Source organism: Chiloscyllium punctatum, chromosome 5 (genome assembly GCF_047496795.1).
Source record: "Chiloscyllium punctatum isolate Juve2018m chromosome 5, sChiPun1.3, whole genome shotgun sequence".
NCBI lineage: Eukaryota > Metazoa > Chordata > Chondrichthyes > Orectolobiformes > Hemiscylliidae > Chiloscyllium > Chiloscyllium punctatum.
The window spans coordinates 116,689,864-116,710,109 of record NC_092743.1 but is presented as its reverse complement, the minus strand read 5'-3'; the positions used below and the strand labels follow the sequence as shown (position 1 = coordinate 116,710,109).

Here is a 20,246-nt window from a genome sequence, read left to right as displayed (position 1 = left end):
ATTGCTCAACATTAGTTTCTTAATCACTTTCAGTAAATTGTGACTTTTACAATTGTGACAATTACATCCTAATTTGTAATTTATTATTAAAGAATGAACACTTAATTAAAAATGTTAACCATAATAACCTTAACAATTGTAACACTGCAGCATGTAATACAAATCACAAAATTTGCTACTTATCACCTGCTTGTTTGATCATGGGCTTATCTAGATAGGTTGCAAATGCATGAGGATTATGCACCAACTGGCCTTGACTTCAGAAGAAATTAAATCAATTGTATAATTGTGGTATTAGAAGCTAGTTAATAAGATAATATTGATAGGCAGTGAGCACTAATGTGCCCAAATTGTAGCTACTATTTAACATAAGGAACATTCATACTGATTGTTCAATTATTCCTTTCTGTTCTTTACAGCCATTGTTGACAGCACAACAGCTAGCTTCAGCTGTGGCAGGAGTGATGCCAACAAGCAATCCTGCCCTCAATCAGCCAATCCTCATACCATTTAATATGGCTGGTCAGCTTGGCAACCAACAGGGCCTCGTCCTCACGCTGCCAGCTGCCAATTTAACCAACATTCAGGGTCTGGTTGCAGCAGCTGCCGCCGGAGGCATTATGACATTACCACTGCAAAACCTGCAAGGTAAGGCAAAAATTTGTGCACAATAAGCTTGAAATGTTCTTCTCCCAATAGAAGAGAAACTATATGATTGTACTGACATGTTGGTAATTTCTTTGCAAACTTGATCTGCTTCCACTAAAGTATTATCTAATGTTGACAGCTTATCAAAGGAATCATCAGTAATACTGGACATTTTTGATCTGTTTATATCTGAGCTTCGTTTTTTTGCTGTAAAAGGATAATTTGCTGTCAGATGTTGAAGGTGTATTTGCCTGTCCATATCATAGAATGGCTTCAATTCCAACTGATCATTTGCTACTTTCATAAGCTAACTTATGCTATAGTTTATCTTACACATTAGCAAAACAGACAATGTACTGGATTGAGAAATGATGGCCAACTATTAATATGGAATCTAGCACTGAAGTGAGGAATATTATTCAATCATTGTGGATCTACTTTGAGGGATATTATCTAGCCATTAATATAATTTCTGAGCATCAAGTTAGGTGTGCCTTTCATCAATATTTCGATCCCTAGTTTGTGTTAATTTCTGTTATCTCAGAACTGTGCCTGTATTCACAGAGGATGGAATGTCCAAAACAAATGCTGTTTTACTGTAATTCTGAATAGTAAAATCCACTACAGTGCCAGTGTTTGTAAAATAAACATTTGTTGTTTCTTCATATGAAGATTTTCCCGTTTAATTTATCTGTATCCAGACCTGACATTGAATCCAGCAGGATGAAACTTGCAGCTGCTGTTGCCAGGTATCTCTGAACCAATCCCATTTTCTGGAATCAATTACAATTACAAATCCAATGGCATTAGTAGACAATGGTGGTAGAGTGTCGCTCAGTTTCAGTATTGGTAGAAAGATCTAACAAGCAAAGAAAAATATTGTCATTGTTGGCCATTTGTATTGCAGAAGCAAATATCCCAGTCTTTTTGATTTAATCTACTTCCAACATCCTACTGATTCCGGCACCATGGATATATGGAAGGTGCTGAGGCAGGCATGTGAGAATGGTGATTCTGTCTATGATAGGATTACAGCATTTGCACATGTCAATCCAATTACAGTTTTGCCTATTATGCATGAATACAAATGAGCCAGAAATTTCAATGGGGCAGAAAGGGGCAGTCTCCAAGATAATTTATTCTTGCCCACTCCATATTGAACATAATTATCCCCCAAAATCTGTAGAGAGTCAGGAATTTGTCAGATAGAGGACATGAATAAAATGCAAGAACAGAAAGCAGGTGGTATTTTTTATATATGGTGAGATGTGAAAGCAGTTCCAGAGCTATTGATTGAAGCAGAAACCATGTTCCATTGAAGAATAGATTGGTGGTTGAAAGAAAAGGAATAAAGAAATATGAGTATATGGTGGGAAAGTGCGAGTAGCAATATATTTATGCAGAATGAATATCAGAATAGATTATTTAGGTCAAACTGTAACAATGTTGTCATTTCAATATAATTCCAGAAAATCCCAAAACATTTCCACAAAATTGTGAGTGTCTTTACAAAGGATAAATCATGGGCTGGCATGAATTTATGAAGTTGGTAAATAAACTAACCCCTTTTTTTTCACAATAAAATATCTTGCACAGTGCTGGACTGTTGGCTAGGAAGCAGACTTCCAGCCAATTCTGACACAACCGACGTGATATGCCATTTTGGTGAGAACATTTATGGAAGCATTACTTGCGTACTTCAGGAGGACACAGAGTAATTGGTTGGTGATATCGGTTGGTATGTAAATGTTGACTTGATGCCAGCAGTACTACTTTGGATCTTGTGCATTGACTAGCAAAAAGGACCCCACCAACCAAAGTCATTTAAGGTCATCCAGCTTGCAGGTTAGTCATTTATTATTTTTATTGGCTTTTTTAAAATTGTTGGAAATAATAGGTGTTTGGAGGGGAGGCTTAAAATTAGCGAAATCTGCATGGACTTGTGCTGGATGTGGCAAGGTGTTAGGTACCACTTTGAGGACTATGGCTTCAGCATATTCCTACAATGGATGTCGTAGTAGCAGTCCCACTTTTGAGAGATATGGAGAGATATCAAAGAAAATCAGAAGCTCGCAGGTGGAGGGGATACATAATTGGGTATTTCTAAGCAGGTCTGACCCAAGTAGGCTCTGCTGGGATACTTCTGTCTGCAACCAAACCATGAGTTTAGCACGTGTGATTCACCAAAGAAGTGTCCACTGAACTTGCAAGCAGACTTGCAGCTGCTTGAAGATACATAATGGTGCCAGTAGGATGGAATTGATCATAGTCCTCAACTTCCTTCTAGACTGGAACGAGTGATATAGCTAGCATCTCAAAGTGTGACATCTGTCACTGTGGTTAGCACTGTTGCCTCACAGCGCCAGGGATCCGGGTTCAATTCCAGCCTCAGGCAACTGTTTGCACATTCTCCCCCTGCTTGCGTGGGTTTGCTCCGGGTGCTCTGGTTTCCTCCTAAAGTCCGAAGATGTGACCATGTTGAATTGCCCATAGTGTTCAGGGATGTGTAGGTTAGGTGCATTAGCCAGGGGAAATACAGGGTTGCAGTAGTAGAGTAGAGCGGTGAAACTGAGTGGGATGCCCTGCAGAGAATGGGTGCAGACTTGTTGGGCCAAATGGCCTGTTTCCACACTGGAGGGATGCCATGGATTATTGTAAAAGTCTTTATGCGTACATTCTGTTTCATCTGTTGCCAAAGGGCTTGAACCAATGAGAAGCTGTGAACAGTAAGTGCTACCTACTCTACATAAAACTGATGACTGCCCTTTGCAACCTAATCATTCATAGCAAGGAGTCCTATAGTGAGAGTAATGCTGCCATGAGAAAAATCAGCAAGCAACCTAAATCATTTAGTGAGCCATCCATTGCTCACTGAAGTGGAAGCAGTATTTCTCAGTGCCACATTTTCTGCACCTGGCATTCATGAGGGCACAGCCTTTGTGACCACACATTGAGCAACAATGCTTCTCTTAGGAGGGGAGGGATAAAGAAGAAGAAGAGATGGAAAGGTAAGATAGGTAACACGTCAGTGTTTTGAATGGACCTTCTGTAAACCTCCTGGTTTGATTCTGTTTTACATGAAAGTAATCAGGATTGCCCTACAATCCCTAACCACACTGCAGTGTGCCAAATTCAGAAAATAACCGATTAAAGTCCTCATCTGGATCCTCGGCATCAGAACTCGTGTGGTAACTAACTTGTTGGGTAGTAACATGAGTCTTTACCCTTTTTCTGGCCCATTTGTGTCTGGTGACTCAGCACTTGAAGATTCAGCCTTTATGCTACCCTCCTAAATTTATGAAAAGCCAATATCTGAGATGGTGATGACTGACCGACCAAGTGATGATGTTTTTTCATCTTCCAGTGTATTCTCCTCCTAGGCCTTCAGTCACCTGAACCAGTGTCTTGCCAGGTCACTGTGCTTCATTGTCTAAAAGCATTAAGAATGGTTGAGGTGAGGAAAGGGAATAGGCAAACAGAAGGCTGGAAGAACACAGCAAGCCAGAAAGCATCAGGAAGTGGAGAAGTCAACATTTCGGTGTAACCATTCAGGAATCCTGACTGAGTTCACAACTGAGAGAGGCAGAGAACTTCTTCAAAGTCAACATCCTTTGGAGAGACTTCGCTGTGGTACGAAACACACTCTCAGATGCAGGAATCCAAAGTAGACAAGCAGGAGGCTGGAAGAACACAACAAGCCAGGCAGCATCAGGAAGAGGAGAAGTTGATGTTTCAGATATAATCCTTCATCAGGAAACAGGAAAGTGAGAGCAAACAAGTGGTACATGGTTTACATCATTTGCAGCTGAACAGATTATGGAAAACAGTTCAAGGGGATGTGAGAACCTTAATTCGGCAAGAGCACATCACTAGCCTTGATAGTTTCAGAAAGGCCACTGGCCACTGCCTTAGTGGCAGCTGCCCCAGTTATTTCCAGCATCATCGCCTTGTGATAGGTAAGCACCTGTAGCCATGTCTGGTCCATGCTGTTTAGGTGCTTCTGCCACCTATTATGTACTTAGTCCTACAAGAGAAAGGGAAGCGCGCCTGTGTTTGGAGTATCCGCATATGTTTGAGTGATATGATTGCCACTGTTGCATATTGCGTTTGTTCAAGCTGTGAAATTTGAATATGCAGTTGAAAGCAGCTTTTAGATGTGAAAGATTGATGGGAAGCAATAACTGTGCAGTATGAATTGTGGTTATGACTCAGAGGTAGGAACACTCTGACCTCATTAGAAGTTACTTGGTAATTTTTTTTTTCTTTCTGCATCCAGAAGTGCTGTTACACACAACAGAACAATATTTCGGTGGTGTTTTTTCAACGATTAACCATCACTAGTAAATCACCCATGTTTTCCAATTAATTAATTTACATGCAATGCCTGTTAATGGTAGTTAGGTGTTTATTTTTTTAAAGTAACCTATTTTTCTAATCATTGCTGTCCAGAGATGTTATCATACATGTCTGGAGCAGATGCAACTTGAACTGGGGTCTACTGGTCCATGGGTAGGGGTGCTACCACTGCGTCATAAGAAACCTCAATAAAATCAGATGGAAAATTTTGACCTATGTCCAATAAACACTAGTTCACATGGATTACCCTTGTAGATACTTTTAAACAATCCATTCAGCCATGTTATCACATACCCCTGGAGCAATGGACCTGAATCTGGCTTGAACCTAGTAGCCCAGAGGCAGGGCCTCTACTACTGTGCCACGAGATGACCAATAATGGTTTAAACAGAGGGTTACTACATCTAGGTAAGGTGAGACCTTTGTGGTAACCTCAACCAGAACAGGAAATGAACCCACATTGTTAGCATTAGAAACCAGCCATCCAGCAAACTGAACTGGGTTTTAGGTATTAACTGTGTGATTTGGTGATGGGAAGAAGAACACTTTTGGATGCTAAAAGAAAACCAGAGAACATTTGCTGGGCTTTTGTGGCACATTGGTGGTGTGCACATTTCTGAGCCTGGAGACCAGGTATCAAGTCAGGCCTGCTTCAGAGGTGTATAATAATATCTCTGAACTGTTTGATTCAGAAATCGAAACCTAAGAATAGTTGAACTCTATGGTGCAGTGGCAATGTCCCTACCTCTGAGTCAGCAGGCCATCCAATCTTTCCACATTGTTGCAATTTTCCAGAACTGGCAACATCCTTGTCAATCCACTGTGAGCCATCTTTAATGCAATTACATCCTTTATATATTGTAGAGACCAGAATTACACATGTCACTCAAGTTGTGGTCTAACCAGCAAAGGAGAGGCATAACAGCTCAGTACTCCTGCTGACAGGGGTTTTCAGATGGGATTGACTTGATTCAGCATTTAACCAGGTGCATATTGGGCCTTATTTTTGGTTCCAGTGCCAGGACTTTTGGGAGTCCTGGCAGTGGCCAGTTCTTCAATCGGTGATAAATAAGAGGGCACGGTACCCTAGTGACATGGTGCAAAGTTAATGAAGTGAATTTGGAAGATGGTATGAGAAAACTTGCTCAGATTTGTGGAAAGAAACCTTCCATGAAACTCACCAACAATGACACTTGGCTGATTTCTGGTAAGATTCGACCCTATCATTGTATTTTGGGTGTAAACGTAAATTCCAGTTGAGATCTCCTGCATTTACTGCCCTACTGTTCATGTATTTGTTGATAATTTGCCATTGTTTGCTTCCTGACTATTTTGAGTTTATTTAAGTTCCCCGTGATGTTCTTCCCCTGTTTTTGTTTGTTAGTACCACATGGTCTTGTTTGATGTTCCTCCTTGTGTATTGTCCCTCAATTGACTGTGGTTGTTTCTTTTGCCCGAAACGTCGATTTCGCTGCTCGTTGGATGCTGCCTGAACTGCTGTGCTCTTCCAGCACCACTAATCCAGAATGTGGTTGTTTCTTTAATCATATTTGCGACACTCCTGTTATCTGAATCAAGTCAATCCCATCTGAAAACCCCTGTCAGCAAGAGTACTGAGCTGTTATGCTTCTCCTTTGCTGGTTAGACCACAACTTGAGTGACGTGTAATTCTGGTCTCTACATTATAAAAAGGATGTAATTGCATTAAAGATGGCTCACAGTGGATTGACAAGGATGTTGCCAGTTCTGGAAAATTGCAACAATGTGGAAAGATTGGATGGGTGGGGTCATTCTCCTTAAGGAGCCTGAGGGCAGGTTTGATTGTGAGGTATAAAACTGAGAGGCCTGGATAAAGTGGATGGGAAATGTCTGTTTACCTTAGAAGAAAGGTAAATGAGTCAGGAACATAGATTTAAAGTGATTCATTGAAGTTTAGAAAGAAGATGAGCATTTGTTTATTTCATCCAGAAGGTGGTGAGATTGTGGAACTCACTTGCTGAAAGTGTAGTTAAGATAGAAACTCCAGATTTGTTCAAGAGATCTCTGGCTATGTGCCTGAAATACCATAACCTGCAGGGCTACAGAATAAACGCTGCGAAGTGGGATTAGGCTGGGTGGCTCGTTTTTCAGACAGTGCAGACACATAGGGCAAGTCCGTTTTCTTTACTGTAATCTTTCCATGGTACTATTACCAAATCTCTTACAGAATTTATTTTTAAGCATTGAAGATGTCAATCATTCACAAACTGATGGGCTTGCAGTCTTTTGATGAAGGACGTTCGGCTTATACCAACTTCCTTGATTCGTATTATGTCTTGAATTTTGCTGTCCCAGCTTTTATTTTCAGTGTTAGCATTTTCCCAGGAAAGTGCTTGTATATAGTTCTTTAATTCACTGATTCAAGAACAATGTTCCATAGAATCATTGTTTAAACGTAATGTGAGAAGTATTCATCTTCCTAGATCAGCTCCGTATTAACATTTATATCCTTACACAGTTTTATTTTGTTGACTGTTTGACTTCGTATTATAGTGCTAAGATTTAACAACATTAAACTGTGCCCATGTACAAAACAAAAGCATATTGATAACATAGATTAGTGATTGAGGAGAATTCGCTCATTTTTATCTCAAATAAGTCACAGCATAAAAAAATTAACAGTTAAACCCATGCACATTGATCTGAAACCACTAGGCAAAATGTTGTGGCCAGACTGAGCTCCCTTTCCATTGATCTACACTCTGTTTAAATCTCAGAAGGGGAATTATTTGTTCATGGATTGTGACACATATTATCTTGATTCCTCAGTACTTTTCCGGTTGTATGTCTAGTGTAGCTAAATCTCTATTGCTTATCAGTTGGATTTTTTTAGCAGGGCAAAACATGTCTGGCCTTTTTCTGGGTGCTGAATCCAGAGGGGAACAGCCACTCTGTGATTTTCATGGGCACCCCTTTAAGAACTTGGAGACAGATTTGCAGCCGGGCACTAGAGGACCAATCTGGAGACTGCTTCAGAAAATTAGAGCAAATGATATCGGAACAGAACTAGGCCATTCAGCCCATCAAGTCTGCTCTGCCATTTGATCATGGCTGATATGTTTCTCAATCCTATTCTCTTGCCTTTTTCCCATAACCTTTGATTCCTGAACTAATGAGGAATCCTGTCTATCTCTATCTTAAATACACTCAGTGACTTGGTCTCTAGTGCCTTCTGTGGCAATAAGTTGCATAGATTCACCTTCATATAGATGAAGAAATTCCTTCTCATCTCAGTCCTAAAGGGTTGTCCTTCCACTCTGACGCTGAGACTCCCCCATCATCCTTCTAAACTTCATCGAGTACAGACCCAGACTCTTGACTGTTCCACATATGACAAGCCCTTCATTTCTAGGATCTATTGATAGTTTTTGTTCCAGCTTTTGTTGGTGAGACTACTCTACAATTAGCCAGTGTGTTGCTTCAATCATCTTTTTCTAGTTTCTTTCACTGTTGGTGAAAGACGCAAAGCGGCTGGTACACATAAAATTTCTATGACTTATCACTTAAAGTCACAGCATACAACAACTATTTTTTGGGAAAGATAAACTGGTTTTCTTCAGGTTTACGGTGAGTTTTGACTGCAGAGAACAGAGAGAGACAGTCCCCAAGCTGGCAATGAACTGAACACTTCTATTTCTCTGTAAATTGTTCCCAGCTTCAAGCTGTGCAGTTACCTCAGAAACAATCACATAGTTGTTATCAGACAAAAAGTCTGTGCCTTTGATAACTGATCATTACTCCATAGACCAATCAACTCTTAGTGCCAGCAAAACTTTATCAACACACCCCCTTGGTTCCATTTTGTCTGCAACTCTGCAATTTCTGCAATTAATCAAATTGTTGTTTACATGATACCTGGCAATAGGTTACTTGCTCTTAAAAAAGGTTACTTGCTTTTTAAACATTGGTTTAAAACACTTCTTCCTCATTTTAGTCCCCAGTTTTATTTTTAAAAGACAAAATAAAAAGATACACCTCCTCCATCCGTTCCAAAGTGCTAGGGGTAGGGTTAGGGTTAGCTGCATGACTAGGAATCCACTGCTGAAGGATTGTCATGTTTCTGCACCTAGAGTAGGTCATGGTTTTTGTTGTGACTTGAAGTGTGTGGGTGGGTGTCCAGGTTGGTCAGGACGGGGAAGGAGGATACAGGGTAGCTTATGTTGAGTGGGCCTCCATTGCACACAGTGCGCCTGAACAACAGAAATAGCCCCTTTCAACCAGCAAAAAGGCTTAACAATAGCAGTGGGAAGAAGCCTTCAGCTGGCCATTAATTAGCCACTTAATAACGTCAATTGGCCTAAGAAGAGGCAGGTCACCTAATGATTACCGTGGTGCTATTAAAGTCCTAATGTAGGTGGCTGGATCATGGGCATATTGCTGCTGTCATGATACCCAATTTTGGCTTTGCCCCACCCTATGTCTCCTGGTCTACTCCCACGGAGACTTAAAATTCCACTCATGGTCCTTCCACCCTCTGCATGTGACTGTATTTCTCATTTGCTTCAGATGTTCCCTCCAAATCTACCTGTTGTCCTTGAGGGCTATAAAAATCATCAAAAAGCAAACTTGGATTAATCCAATAATGCAGCTGGATCCAAAATGTTTGAACTTCCTCTTCACACATTCTCAGTTGCAGTTAATCCCCAATTACCAAAAACAAAACTATTTTGCCTTATTACATTTTGAAGGCCACATAACTTTGTTTTTTTTTAAAAAAGCTTTGTTTTTACTTTGATGTTTCACATTGCCTGAAAATCTGTCCATTCCAGAGAATGTTTTCACTTTCATCAATATCAATATGAATTTATGACAAGCTCAAGGAGCTAAGATCTTTCTGGAGTTTATTGCATTTGCTAGTTTTATTCTTACCTTTATGTGATTGTCCTTGTCTTCAGAAAGCAGTAGAATAGCACTACATTCAACTTGGACATTTAAGTGCCAAACCAATTTATTAAACAGTAAAAAAAAAGTGAGAAGTAGTGGTGAGATAGTAAATATATTTTACTATAGTTGTTCAAGTTAGCTAGCTCACCAGGTAATAGAAAATAAAAAGTTATTTGCAATTGCTGTGCTAAACTATCTTGAAGGCAATATCCTTGCATAGTGCTTCCTTCTCTTTTCCTAATGTTTATCTTACCCCGACTGTCAAATTTTAAAGGCTGTTGACAAGATCCCATATCTAGACAGATTGATAAATAATTTTTTAAAAAATGACAGGGGCTAAGGAGATTTAATCAACTATCTGTTAAATTCAAAAAAAGGCTGACAATCATAGATGTAGTTTAATCCCAGATGATGTTAGTTTTTGAACAGAAAGGTTTAGCCCCTCCCCGAGATGTCAGGCATAGACAACCTTAATAAAAGCTGTAGCATTTGAATCCAGTCATCATCACAAAATTAAAGAAGCTGATATCAAAGCAAATCACAAAAGAAGGTTAATTTATAACTGTTATTTTTTGATATAACTCATTTATTTTTATGAAATTTAATTAGGTGGAATTTTCACCATCCTGATGTAGCAAGGAAGTTGGGAAAATACAGCAAGAATGAAAAAGTCAGAATCCCAATACCAATATAGTCCTCGTGATTTTTCCCCTGAAGCTTGAAATGGTAGGTTCATTGTCTTGCTATTGAGCTGCGACAACCTTAATTCCACATTTCATTAAATTCCCAGCCCATTTTGCAGAGACGTCACTTCAAATTCTCCCTTTCCCCAAAAAGGAATTCCCATCGTGTAACTTAGAGAAAGTACTTAGTAACTGAAGCTGCTGTTTGCTTGTACTGGTCATCATCCAACTGTGTCTTTTATCACAGCGTCCCTACATTCTCTGTGGGCAACGTTCTCCTTGACATTTCATCCACCCAAGTCAGGACTGGCATATACCAGCTTCACCACAAAATACTAGCTTTCAGACTACCTCATACTCCACTGCAGCCCTTCAACATTTTACTTTGGAGCTCAGGGACTTGTATGCTTCTGTCATGCCACTTTGCACACAAGGATGCATCTCATACACTTGCATAGGATGCATCTTATGGCTCTTAGCTTGCTTTCTTAGCTCTTATTTGCTTTATGCTTACTTCCAGACTCTCTGACTTGCATAATGTTTTCATGAAGAGGAAGAGCCAGGCAGCTTATCATGGTGGGAAAGCACTGAGCAGTCAAAGGGTGGACCTGTCACTCAAAAGCACCATGCAACAACGCCTGAGCTACTTACATGGCAAACGTGCTGTGTGTGATTCCAGTAAATGGCCATGTGTGAAAGTCAAAGAGAAGTGATCCTTAGCGGGTTCATTGAAAACCACCATCAGTCAGGGACATTGTCTGATTCTAAACCAGCAGGTTGACCATGGTCAGTCAGGCACTTGGTGCCACCAGGTTATGATTTCAATGGAGAAAAGCTGGAACATATAGGGATATGGGGGAGGTTCTTGTGTTTGAAACACAGAAAATGAGCATGTAGGTGCGCAAGTAATCAGGAAGGCTAATGGAATGTTGACCTTTGTTTCAAGGGGATTGGAGTGTAAGAGTAGGGAAGTCTAACTGTAACTGGGTAAGGTACTGGTGTGATCACATTGGAGTACTCTGAGCTCTTTTAGTCCCTTTATTAAGGAAATACATTATTTAATTGGAGGCAGTTCAGTGAAGGTTCATTAGGATGATCCCTGGTTTCCTGGGATTGTCTTATGAGCAAAGGCAAAACAGGTTGGAACTCTAATCATTGGAATTTAGAAGAACAAGAGAATGATCTTATTGAAATATATAGGATTTTTAACTGGCTTGATACAGTAAATGCTGAGAGAATGTTTCCCCTAATGGCAGAGTGAAAGACCAGAAGGCATAGTCTCAGAATTAAAGGACACCAGTTTAAGACTGAGATGGGAAGAATTGCTTCTCTCAGAGGGTTCAGTCTTTGGAGTATCTTCCCTTAAGTAAGGGGACAAAAATTGCTCAGAGTACTCCAGATGTGGTCTTGCCAGAGAGCTGTGAGGACAAAGTCTTTGGGTATATTTAAGTCTGAAATAGATATATTCTTCATCAGTAGGGGCATCAAGGGTTACGGGGAAAGGGCAGGAAAGTGGAAATGAGGAGCCTTGAATTAGCAGTGATGCTACTGAATGGTGAAGCTGGCTCAAGGGCCAAATAACCTCCTCCTGTTCCTATTTCTTATGATCTGATGGGTTTGTGGAGCCAAGTGCTTATAGTTCAAGATTGGGCCAATGGTCAGTCCTGCAAGTCAAGAGCACTTACTTGGGGGATTACAAGTAAGCCAAAGTGCTGTGGATACCTAAATCCATACCTGGATGGGCCAGTTGTTTTTACAAAGAGAGGGATTGAGTCTGCTGGAAGTGGAGGGAAGAGCAGTTGGTGGTAATGCAGGAGTAGGAGAGGCAGGTATCCCCATTGAGTGCATTCAAAGTGCAGACAGCTGGAAAGATTAGAAGAGAAACTGTTGAGTGGACATGATGCATGCAATAGTGAGAGTTGCAATCCGTGAACCTTGGTGAGAGCCATGTGCAGTGACAGAATCAGAATGAGTGGTGCCCCCATGAGTGTGAGGTAGTAAATATTTACCCTTCAGAGTGCAGAATATTATTAATTTTTCTGCACTACTGGGAGTCTTTTTTTCCACCTAGGACGTAGCATTGACCTGGGCTGCTATCTGGGCCCAGGATGGCTAGGTCTGATGATGTGGTCTCCTTTGGCAATCAGCAGGAAAAAGGATTGCCCTCCTCTCCACTATTCCATCCCTCAAGACCTCCAGGAATCTGTCTACAAAGTGAGGAGCATTTGCAGCCTGCTTTCAGTGAAAGCATTATGAGGGACAGTTCCTACAATGCAGCCTCTGAACTGGTGCACAGGTGAGCTTTAGTTACAGCAGTATGAGTGCAGAAAATTTTGACAATGGTGAACACATCCGCCCTTACGGCCACACAATTGCACCAGATAGGCGCAAAGAGCTCTGCTACATAATAAATAAGGTGAAGAGTGAAAAATGCTGCAAGCAATAGAGACTGGGGGCCATGAATCTTACTCGACAAAACAATTGAACTGAAATAGGAAAATACAGCTCTACATAACCTTTCAGCTACATCACAATTATCCAAACAAGTTTCAGAGGTGGCAATTGCATTTAAGATTCTGCAGGAAAGCATAGTTTGTCTTTCCAATATTTTTACTTACAGCATTTCTAATAAATAAAGTATAAACACAGAAAAAGAACCATTAATGGAATTTGTGCTTCACTCTGTGTCAACAATTTAGCTCTCAAAAATTGAAATGTTCTATTACTATATAAGCATAAGGTGCGCTTTTCTCGAGTAAACCCATTTTGTGTTTCCAAATGTAGAGAGGCAATTACAATGATTTATTAAAGGAAATCCCAGGCATGTAATATGTGATTTTCTGTCCGTATTTACTGATGTACCAGGAGTTTCCTGCAACTTGCTTCCTGCAAAGACTGATGAGCATAACAAAAGAGCCCTGCTATAACTTGCTGAAGGATTGTCAAAGATCCAGATGCCACAAACTTGGTTCCTTTATCTTTTTATCTGTTGATAATTCTCTTTGGAGAATATGATTTTTTTGGTCATGATTACGTGAATGCCAATGTGGAAAACAATGGGAATTATTTGTAAAAGCAATAGAGCTGATAGTGTGGTGATCTTTGACCTGGAAGTAGTACATGAAATGGAATTTATTTGAAAGGTCTGTGGAATCTGTTATTAGTTTTGAAAATTCTTAAAAGTAATTTTTAACTTGCAGCAATTTTAATATTCTTGGCTACTGATAATTATGGGTCCATGTGATTTGGTAACCCTTGATGAGGAAGGACAAAGGGATTTAAGAAAAAAAACCTATGTAAACTGCCAGAGATAAAGGGAAGCTGCAAACACAGAAGAGAGGTACAAAAAGAGGAGCTGGAGAGTAAACATGATAAACACAAGAATGCAAATACAAAAATAAAGCAGGCAAACTCAAAGAAGCAAGTCACCCTTGTAAAGAGGTAGGTTTTTCTGTTTAGCAGAAAATGAGACAGGAGTTCATGGAGATAATGTGTGAGCTTACTAAAAAAAATCTAAAACCTGAATAACTTTGACACTAAAAAGCTTGGGGTTTTACTAGATGTAGACAAACTGAGTTGGGATACTCCCAAAAATGCTGTACTGCTGTATCTGACAGAAGAGGGTTGTAAAGTGTGTCTTGCTGATGCTGATTATACCTGTGAAAGTGTTGTCTGATAGGTCTCCTGATTGGCCCTGTATGGATTAAGAATAGCATATTGTGGAACTGCTGAGCTCTGTAGTACCCATTTGTGATGGGAAAGATACAGCTACTTATCGTTGCTTGGGACATTTTTTAAATCAACTTTTCAAAGCAAAATTTACCTTTTTGTTTATTTTAAGAATTATTTTCCTATTACTTTACGTGTAATTTGTATTGGTTTTGACTTGTGTTAAAGTTAAAGCATTGAAAACTAGAATCCTTGTGGTAATTTATTCACTTTAGAAGGCAGGACCATCTCAATAGATAAAGTGCAGTAAATGTAGTTTTATGGGGGTTTTTTTGCAAAGAAATCAATGAAGCTCAGAGCAAAGTAATCTTCCAGCTTTATTCCTTTTTAAGGTATCTGTAGTGGTTGGTACAATTGAGTTTCTTGATAGGTCATTTCAAAGGTCAATTAAGAGTCAGCAGTCTGGATATAGGAACACATTCTTCCCTAAATACACTAATGAACCAGATGGGTTTTCATGGCAATCAAAAGAAGTTTCATCGTCGCTGGAGTTTAGAAAAGACCCAAGGGCAGTGCTAGTTTAGTGAAGCTAGCTGTTTGCAAAAGAGCCAGAATTGTGCCCTGAGTAACTGTGAGAGTCTAGCTTTGTGAATTAAAGGGAGGGTTGCAATCCTAGTAAAAGAAGCTCATCACCTCCACTGGGAGGTGAGCAGTCTATGAAGCAATTGAGGTGGAACAGCCTTTGGGGAAATTGAGTTTAGATCTTTGTATATGAAACTTTGTTATCCATTGTGAAGAAGGCAAATTTTAATGCAATTTGGTGACCCCAATCTGGATATGTTGCTGAGAAGTCCATGGTGTTTGCCTTGACTGCATCTGTTATTTAATGTGCTCTGTTTGACCATGATTTGTCTCATGTTAATCGTGAATTTTAGAGTTATGGTTTATAATCTGTCGATTAGGTATTAAAAAATGGAGGAGTTAAACATGTGAGCAGTTGTGATGCTTCTCGTGTTTCAATATCCTAGCAATCAAACTGAAGGTTAATTCTTCCCTTTTGCCATCTGAAGTGTGGGGGGAGGGGTGATGTCCAGTCTCTGGGCATTCACATTGCTGTGAGCCGTACATATTGCAAACATTTGTAGCTGGTATTCAGCAAACTCATCGGTGTTCCTAATCGTTGGACACAGTCAAAACATGGCTGAACATATTTTACCTTCCTGCTCCTGCTCAGCGCACACACAAGCATTGGCACCTTGCAGCATTCCATGCAATCTCCATGTTCCCTGCTGCCGAAGATTGTCACTTGCCTCTGCCCTCTGAACAGCATTACAGACCTGCTCTCATATTCTATGAGGTCCACCTGGCTGATCTTGTTACAAACACTACACCTGTCACCTCGGAAACTCTTCCCCATTCCCCCCAAACCCACCCTTGTTTAAAACTTCTTTACTTTGCCCCAAGCCCATCAGACTCAAGGTCCAATGCCATTGCTGACCATTTCAATAAAACATAGGGTGGCACGATGGCTCAGTGGTTAGCACTGCTGCCTCACAACACCAGAGTCCCAGGTTCGAATCCAGCCTTGGGCGACTGTCTGTGTGGAATCTGCACATTCTCTTCGTGTCTGCGTGGGTTTCCTCTGGGTGCTCTGGTTTCCTCCCACAGGTCAGGTGAATTGGCCATACTAAAATTTGCCCATAGTGTTAGGTGCATTAGTCAGATGGAAATGGGTCTGGGTGGGTTACTCTTCGGAGGGTCACTGTGGACTTGTTCAGCCGAAGGGCCTGTTTCCACACTGTAGGAAATCTAATCTAATCATATGTTCAAGAAACAGCCCACTCTACTCGCTACTGTAGACTTACAACAAAGTTAAATGTTAAAAACTATGCACTTATCTGTTCCTTTGCTGTGAGCTCTCCCAAACAGGTTCCTCCAAGTTTAGCTTTGAATTTCACTGTTTGTTAATTTTCAACAATGTGTTGCAGCAAGTTTTAAAAGCATAAACCACAGTACTAAATTAGCCTGAAGCATTTTTTTAAAGAGCAAAAAGACTGTGCTATTTTCCAGGTCTGGAGATTGTGAAGGAGCAAATATGGCCTTTAGTAGAGTGATATGGTCTTCCTGTCAGATGTGAGAGTTTCAGGAGAGTTTTAATGTTATTGATGATTATGTCTACAGGAAGTGTCTTTGGTTGTGAATCCTATCAGATCACATGGATCGGTTGGAGCGGATGTTAGAGGCAGTGAGGAATTTACAAGAGCTAGCAGGTGTGATGATGGCAGTTATAGGAAGGAAGAAAAGCCGCAGATGCATTCAGATAGATGGGTTAACTCCAGGAAAGGTAGGAGGTCTAGGCAGGTAGTACAGGAGTCTTCTGTGACTATCCCCATTTCAAACGAGTATGCTGATTTGGAAAATGTCGGGGATGATGGACTTTCAGCAGAATGTAGCATGAACAGCCAAGTTTCTGGTATTGACACAGCTCTAATGTAATGAGGGTTATGTCAGGTTCCAAATGATCAGTTATGACAGGGGACTGTCTAGTCAGAGGCACAGACAAATGTTTCAGCGGCCAACAGCAAAACAGTCAGAATGACATGTTGCCTCCCTGGTGCCAGGATCAAGGATATCTCTGAGAGGATGCAGAATGTTCTCAAAGGGGAGAGGAATCAGCCAGAGGTGATTGTACACATTGAAACTAACGACACAGGAAGGGAAACAGATGAGATCCAGAAGGGAGAATATAGAAAGTTAGGCAGGAAGTTAAAAACGAGGTCTTCAAGGATAGTAATATCTGGAGCTCGTGAGAGTAGGAATAGGAAGATAGGGCAGATGAACGCGTAACTGGGAGTTGGTGCAGGGGAGAAGGGTTCACATTTTTGGATCATTGGAATTTCTTCTGGGGTAGACGTGACCTGTACAAGAAGGGTAGAAAGGGAGGCAAAAGAGGAGGGGGAGTGGCATTTTTGATAAGATATAGCACTATTGCTGTACTTAGGGAGGATATTCCTGGGAATGTATCCAGTGAAGTTATTTGGGTGGAACTGAAAAATAAGAAAGGAATGATCAGCTTAATGGGATTGTATTATAGACCCCCTAATAGTCATGGGGAAATTGAGAAACAAATCTGTAAGGAGACCTCAGTTATCTATAAGAGTAATAGGGTGGTTATGGTAGGGGATTTTAACTTTCTAAATATAGACTGGGATGCCATGGTGTTAAGGGTTTTGACAGAGATGAATTTGTTAAAAGTGGACAAGAAAATTTTCTGATTCAGTATATGGATGTACCCACTAGAGAAGGTATAAAGCTTGACCTACACTTGGGAAATGAGGCAGGGCCGGTGACTGAGATGTCAGTGGGGGAGCACTTTGGGGCCAGCAACCATAATTCTATTCGTTTTAAAATAGTGATGGAAGAGGATAGACCAGATCTAAAATTTGAAGTTCTAAATTGGAGGAAGGCTAATTTTGACGGTATTAGGCAAGAACTTTCAAAAGCTGGTTGGGGGCAGCTCGCAGGTTAAAGGATGGCTAGAAAATGGAAAACCTTCAAAAATGAGCTAACAAGTGTCCATAGACAGTATATTCTTGGTCAGGTGAAAGAAAAGGCTAGTAGGTATAAGGAATGATAGATGTTGAGAGTTTTGTTAAGAAGGAAGCATATGGCAGGTATAGACAGGGTAGATTGAGTGAATCCTTAGAGTATAAAGGCAGTAGGAGTATACTTAAGAGGGAAATTAAGGGACATGAGATAGGCTTGGCAGATAGGATTAAGGAGAATCCAAAGGACTTTTTATAAATACATTAGGGACAAAAGAGTAACTAGGGAGAGAATAGAGCCCCTCAAAGATCAGCAAGACAGCCTGTGTGTGTGGCACTGCAGGACTAGGGGGAAATACTAAATGAGTATTTTGCATCAGTGTTTACTGTGGAGAAGGACATGGAAGATATGGAATGTAGGGAAATAGATGTTGACATCTTTTAAAATGTCCATATTACAGAGGAGAAGGTGCTGGATGTCCTGAAACGCATAAAAGTTGTTGAAGGAAATCCTAAGGGACAGGATGTGCGTAAATTTGAAAAGGCACGGACTGGATAGGGATAGTCAGCATGGCTTTGTGCGTGGGAAATCATGTCTCACAAACTTGATTGAGTTTTTTGAAGAAGTAACAAAAAGTATTGATGAGGGCAGAGCAGTGGATGTGATCTATATGGACTTCAATAAGGTGTTTAACAGGTTCCCCATGGGAGACTGGTTAGCAAGGTTCGACCTCATGGAATAAAATGAGAACTAGCCATTTGGATACAGAACTGGCTCAAAGGTAGAAGACAGAGGGTGTTGGTGGAAGGTTGCTTTTCAGATGAAGGCCTGTGACCAGTGGTGCGCCACAAGGATCAGTGCTGGGTCCACGACTTTTCGTCATTTATATAAAAGATTTGGATATGAGGTATAGTTAGTAAGTTTGCAGATGCCACCAAGATTGGAAGTAGAGTGGACAGTGAAGAAGGTTCATCAGAGTACAATGGGATCTTGATCAGATGGGCCAATGGGCTGACGAGTGGCAGATCGAGTTTAATTTAGATAAATGAATGGTGATGCATTTTTGAAAAGCAAATCAGAGCAGGACTTATACACTTAATGGTAATGTCTTGGGGAGTGTTGCTGAACAAAGAGACCTTGGAGTGCAAGTTCATAGTTCCTTGAAGGTGGAGTCACAGGTAGATAAGATAGTGAAGAAGGTGTTTGGTATGCTTTCCTTTATTAGTCAGAGCATTGAGTATAGAAGTTGGGAGGTCATGTTGTGGCTGTACAGGACAATAGTTAGGCCACTTTTGGAATAGTGTGCGCAATTCTGGTCTCCTTCCTGTGGGAAGGATGTTGTGAAACTTGAAAGGGTTCAGAAAAGATTTACAAGGATGTTGCCAGGGTTGGAGGGTTTGAGCTATAGTGAGAGGCTGTATAGGCTGGGTCTGTTTTCCCTGGAGCTTTGGAGGCTGAAGGGGTGACCTTATCGAGGTTTATAAAATCATGAGGGGCATGCATAGGATAAACAGAACAACGTCATTGCCCTGGGGTGGGGGAGTCCAGAACTAAAAGGCATAAGTTTAGGGTGAGAGGGGAAAGGTATAAAAGGGACCTAAGAGGCAATACTTTCACACAGAGGGTGGTACGTATATGAAATGAGCTCCCAGAGGAAGTGGTGGAGGCTGGTACAAGTACAATATTTAAAAGCCATCTGGATAGGTTTATGGGATATAGGCAAGTACTGGCAAATGGGAGTAGATTAGGTTTGGAGATCTGGTTGGCATGGACGTGATGGACTGAAGGGTCTGTTTCTGTGCTGTACATCTCTATGACTCTAAGTTACATTCCTTTTCTCCTTCTAACTCTCATTCTTTATTCTTTGCAGTATCTGCTCTGCATTCAGATATTTGATGTCATCAGATACTACATTGTTTGTACTAAGGGACATTCATGGTATCAGAAATTCAAATGATGCTAAGTTCTAAGCATAACGACTGTCAGAGATATTGTAGTGACGGCAAAATGACACCCTTCTTCCCTAACAGGGATCATCTTCTGCTATTTAAGAAGCATTCTGCAGTCTGTGTAATTGTGAAGGCAACTTGGCTTCACAAAGAATAAGTAAGGATGTCCGATGTGCTCCAAAACAAATCTGGTCAAGACATAACTGAAGCTGCATTCCTGGAAAATATGATTATATTTACATCAGTCATGAAATGCTACATCACATAAACTGGCCATTGGATTCATCAGCTGAATGGTGGACTCTTCCACTGGCTATCCAGGTGGTGAAAACACCACAGCAACCGTTGTCATAGCTTTTGACAAGAATTAAAACCAATTGGGTAGCTACCTGGTTGGCATTGGGACTCCCAGACCCAGCAGAGCTGCTAACTAATTGGAGCCCCAACACCAGCAGCACCAGTGGACATGGTG

General features: G+C 40.7%; 1 protein-coding gene across 2 annotated transcripts in view; it reads left to right on the top strand.

Annotated features, from left to right (window-relative positions):
* Positions 1-20,246, top strand: part of pou6f2 (POU class 6 homeobox 2) — a 559,448-nt gene that overhangs the window by 205,029 nt on the left and 334,173 nt on the right. For both annotated transcript variants that reach the window (XM_072571171.1, XM_072571172.1), the window contains exon 4: positions 420-648. In XM_072571171.1, coding sequence (XP_072427272.1) covers positions 420-648 — 229 coding nt within the window. The remainder of the gene's footprint in view (positions 1-419; positions 649-20,246) is intronic.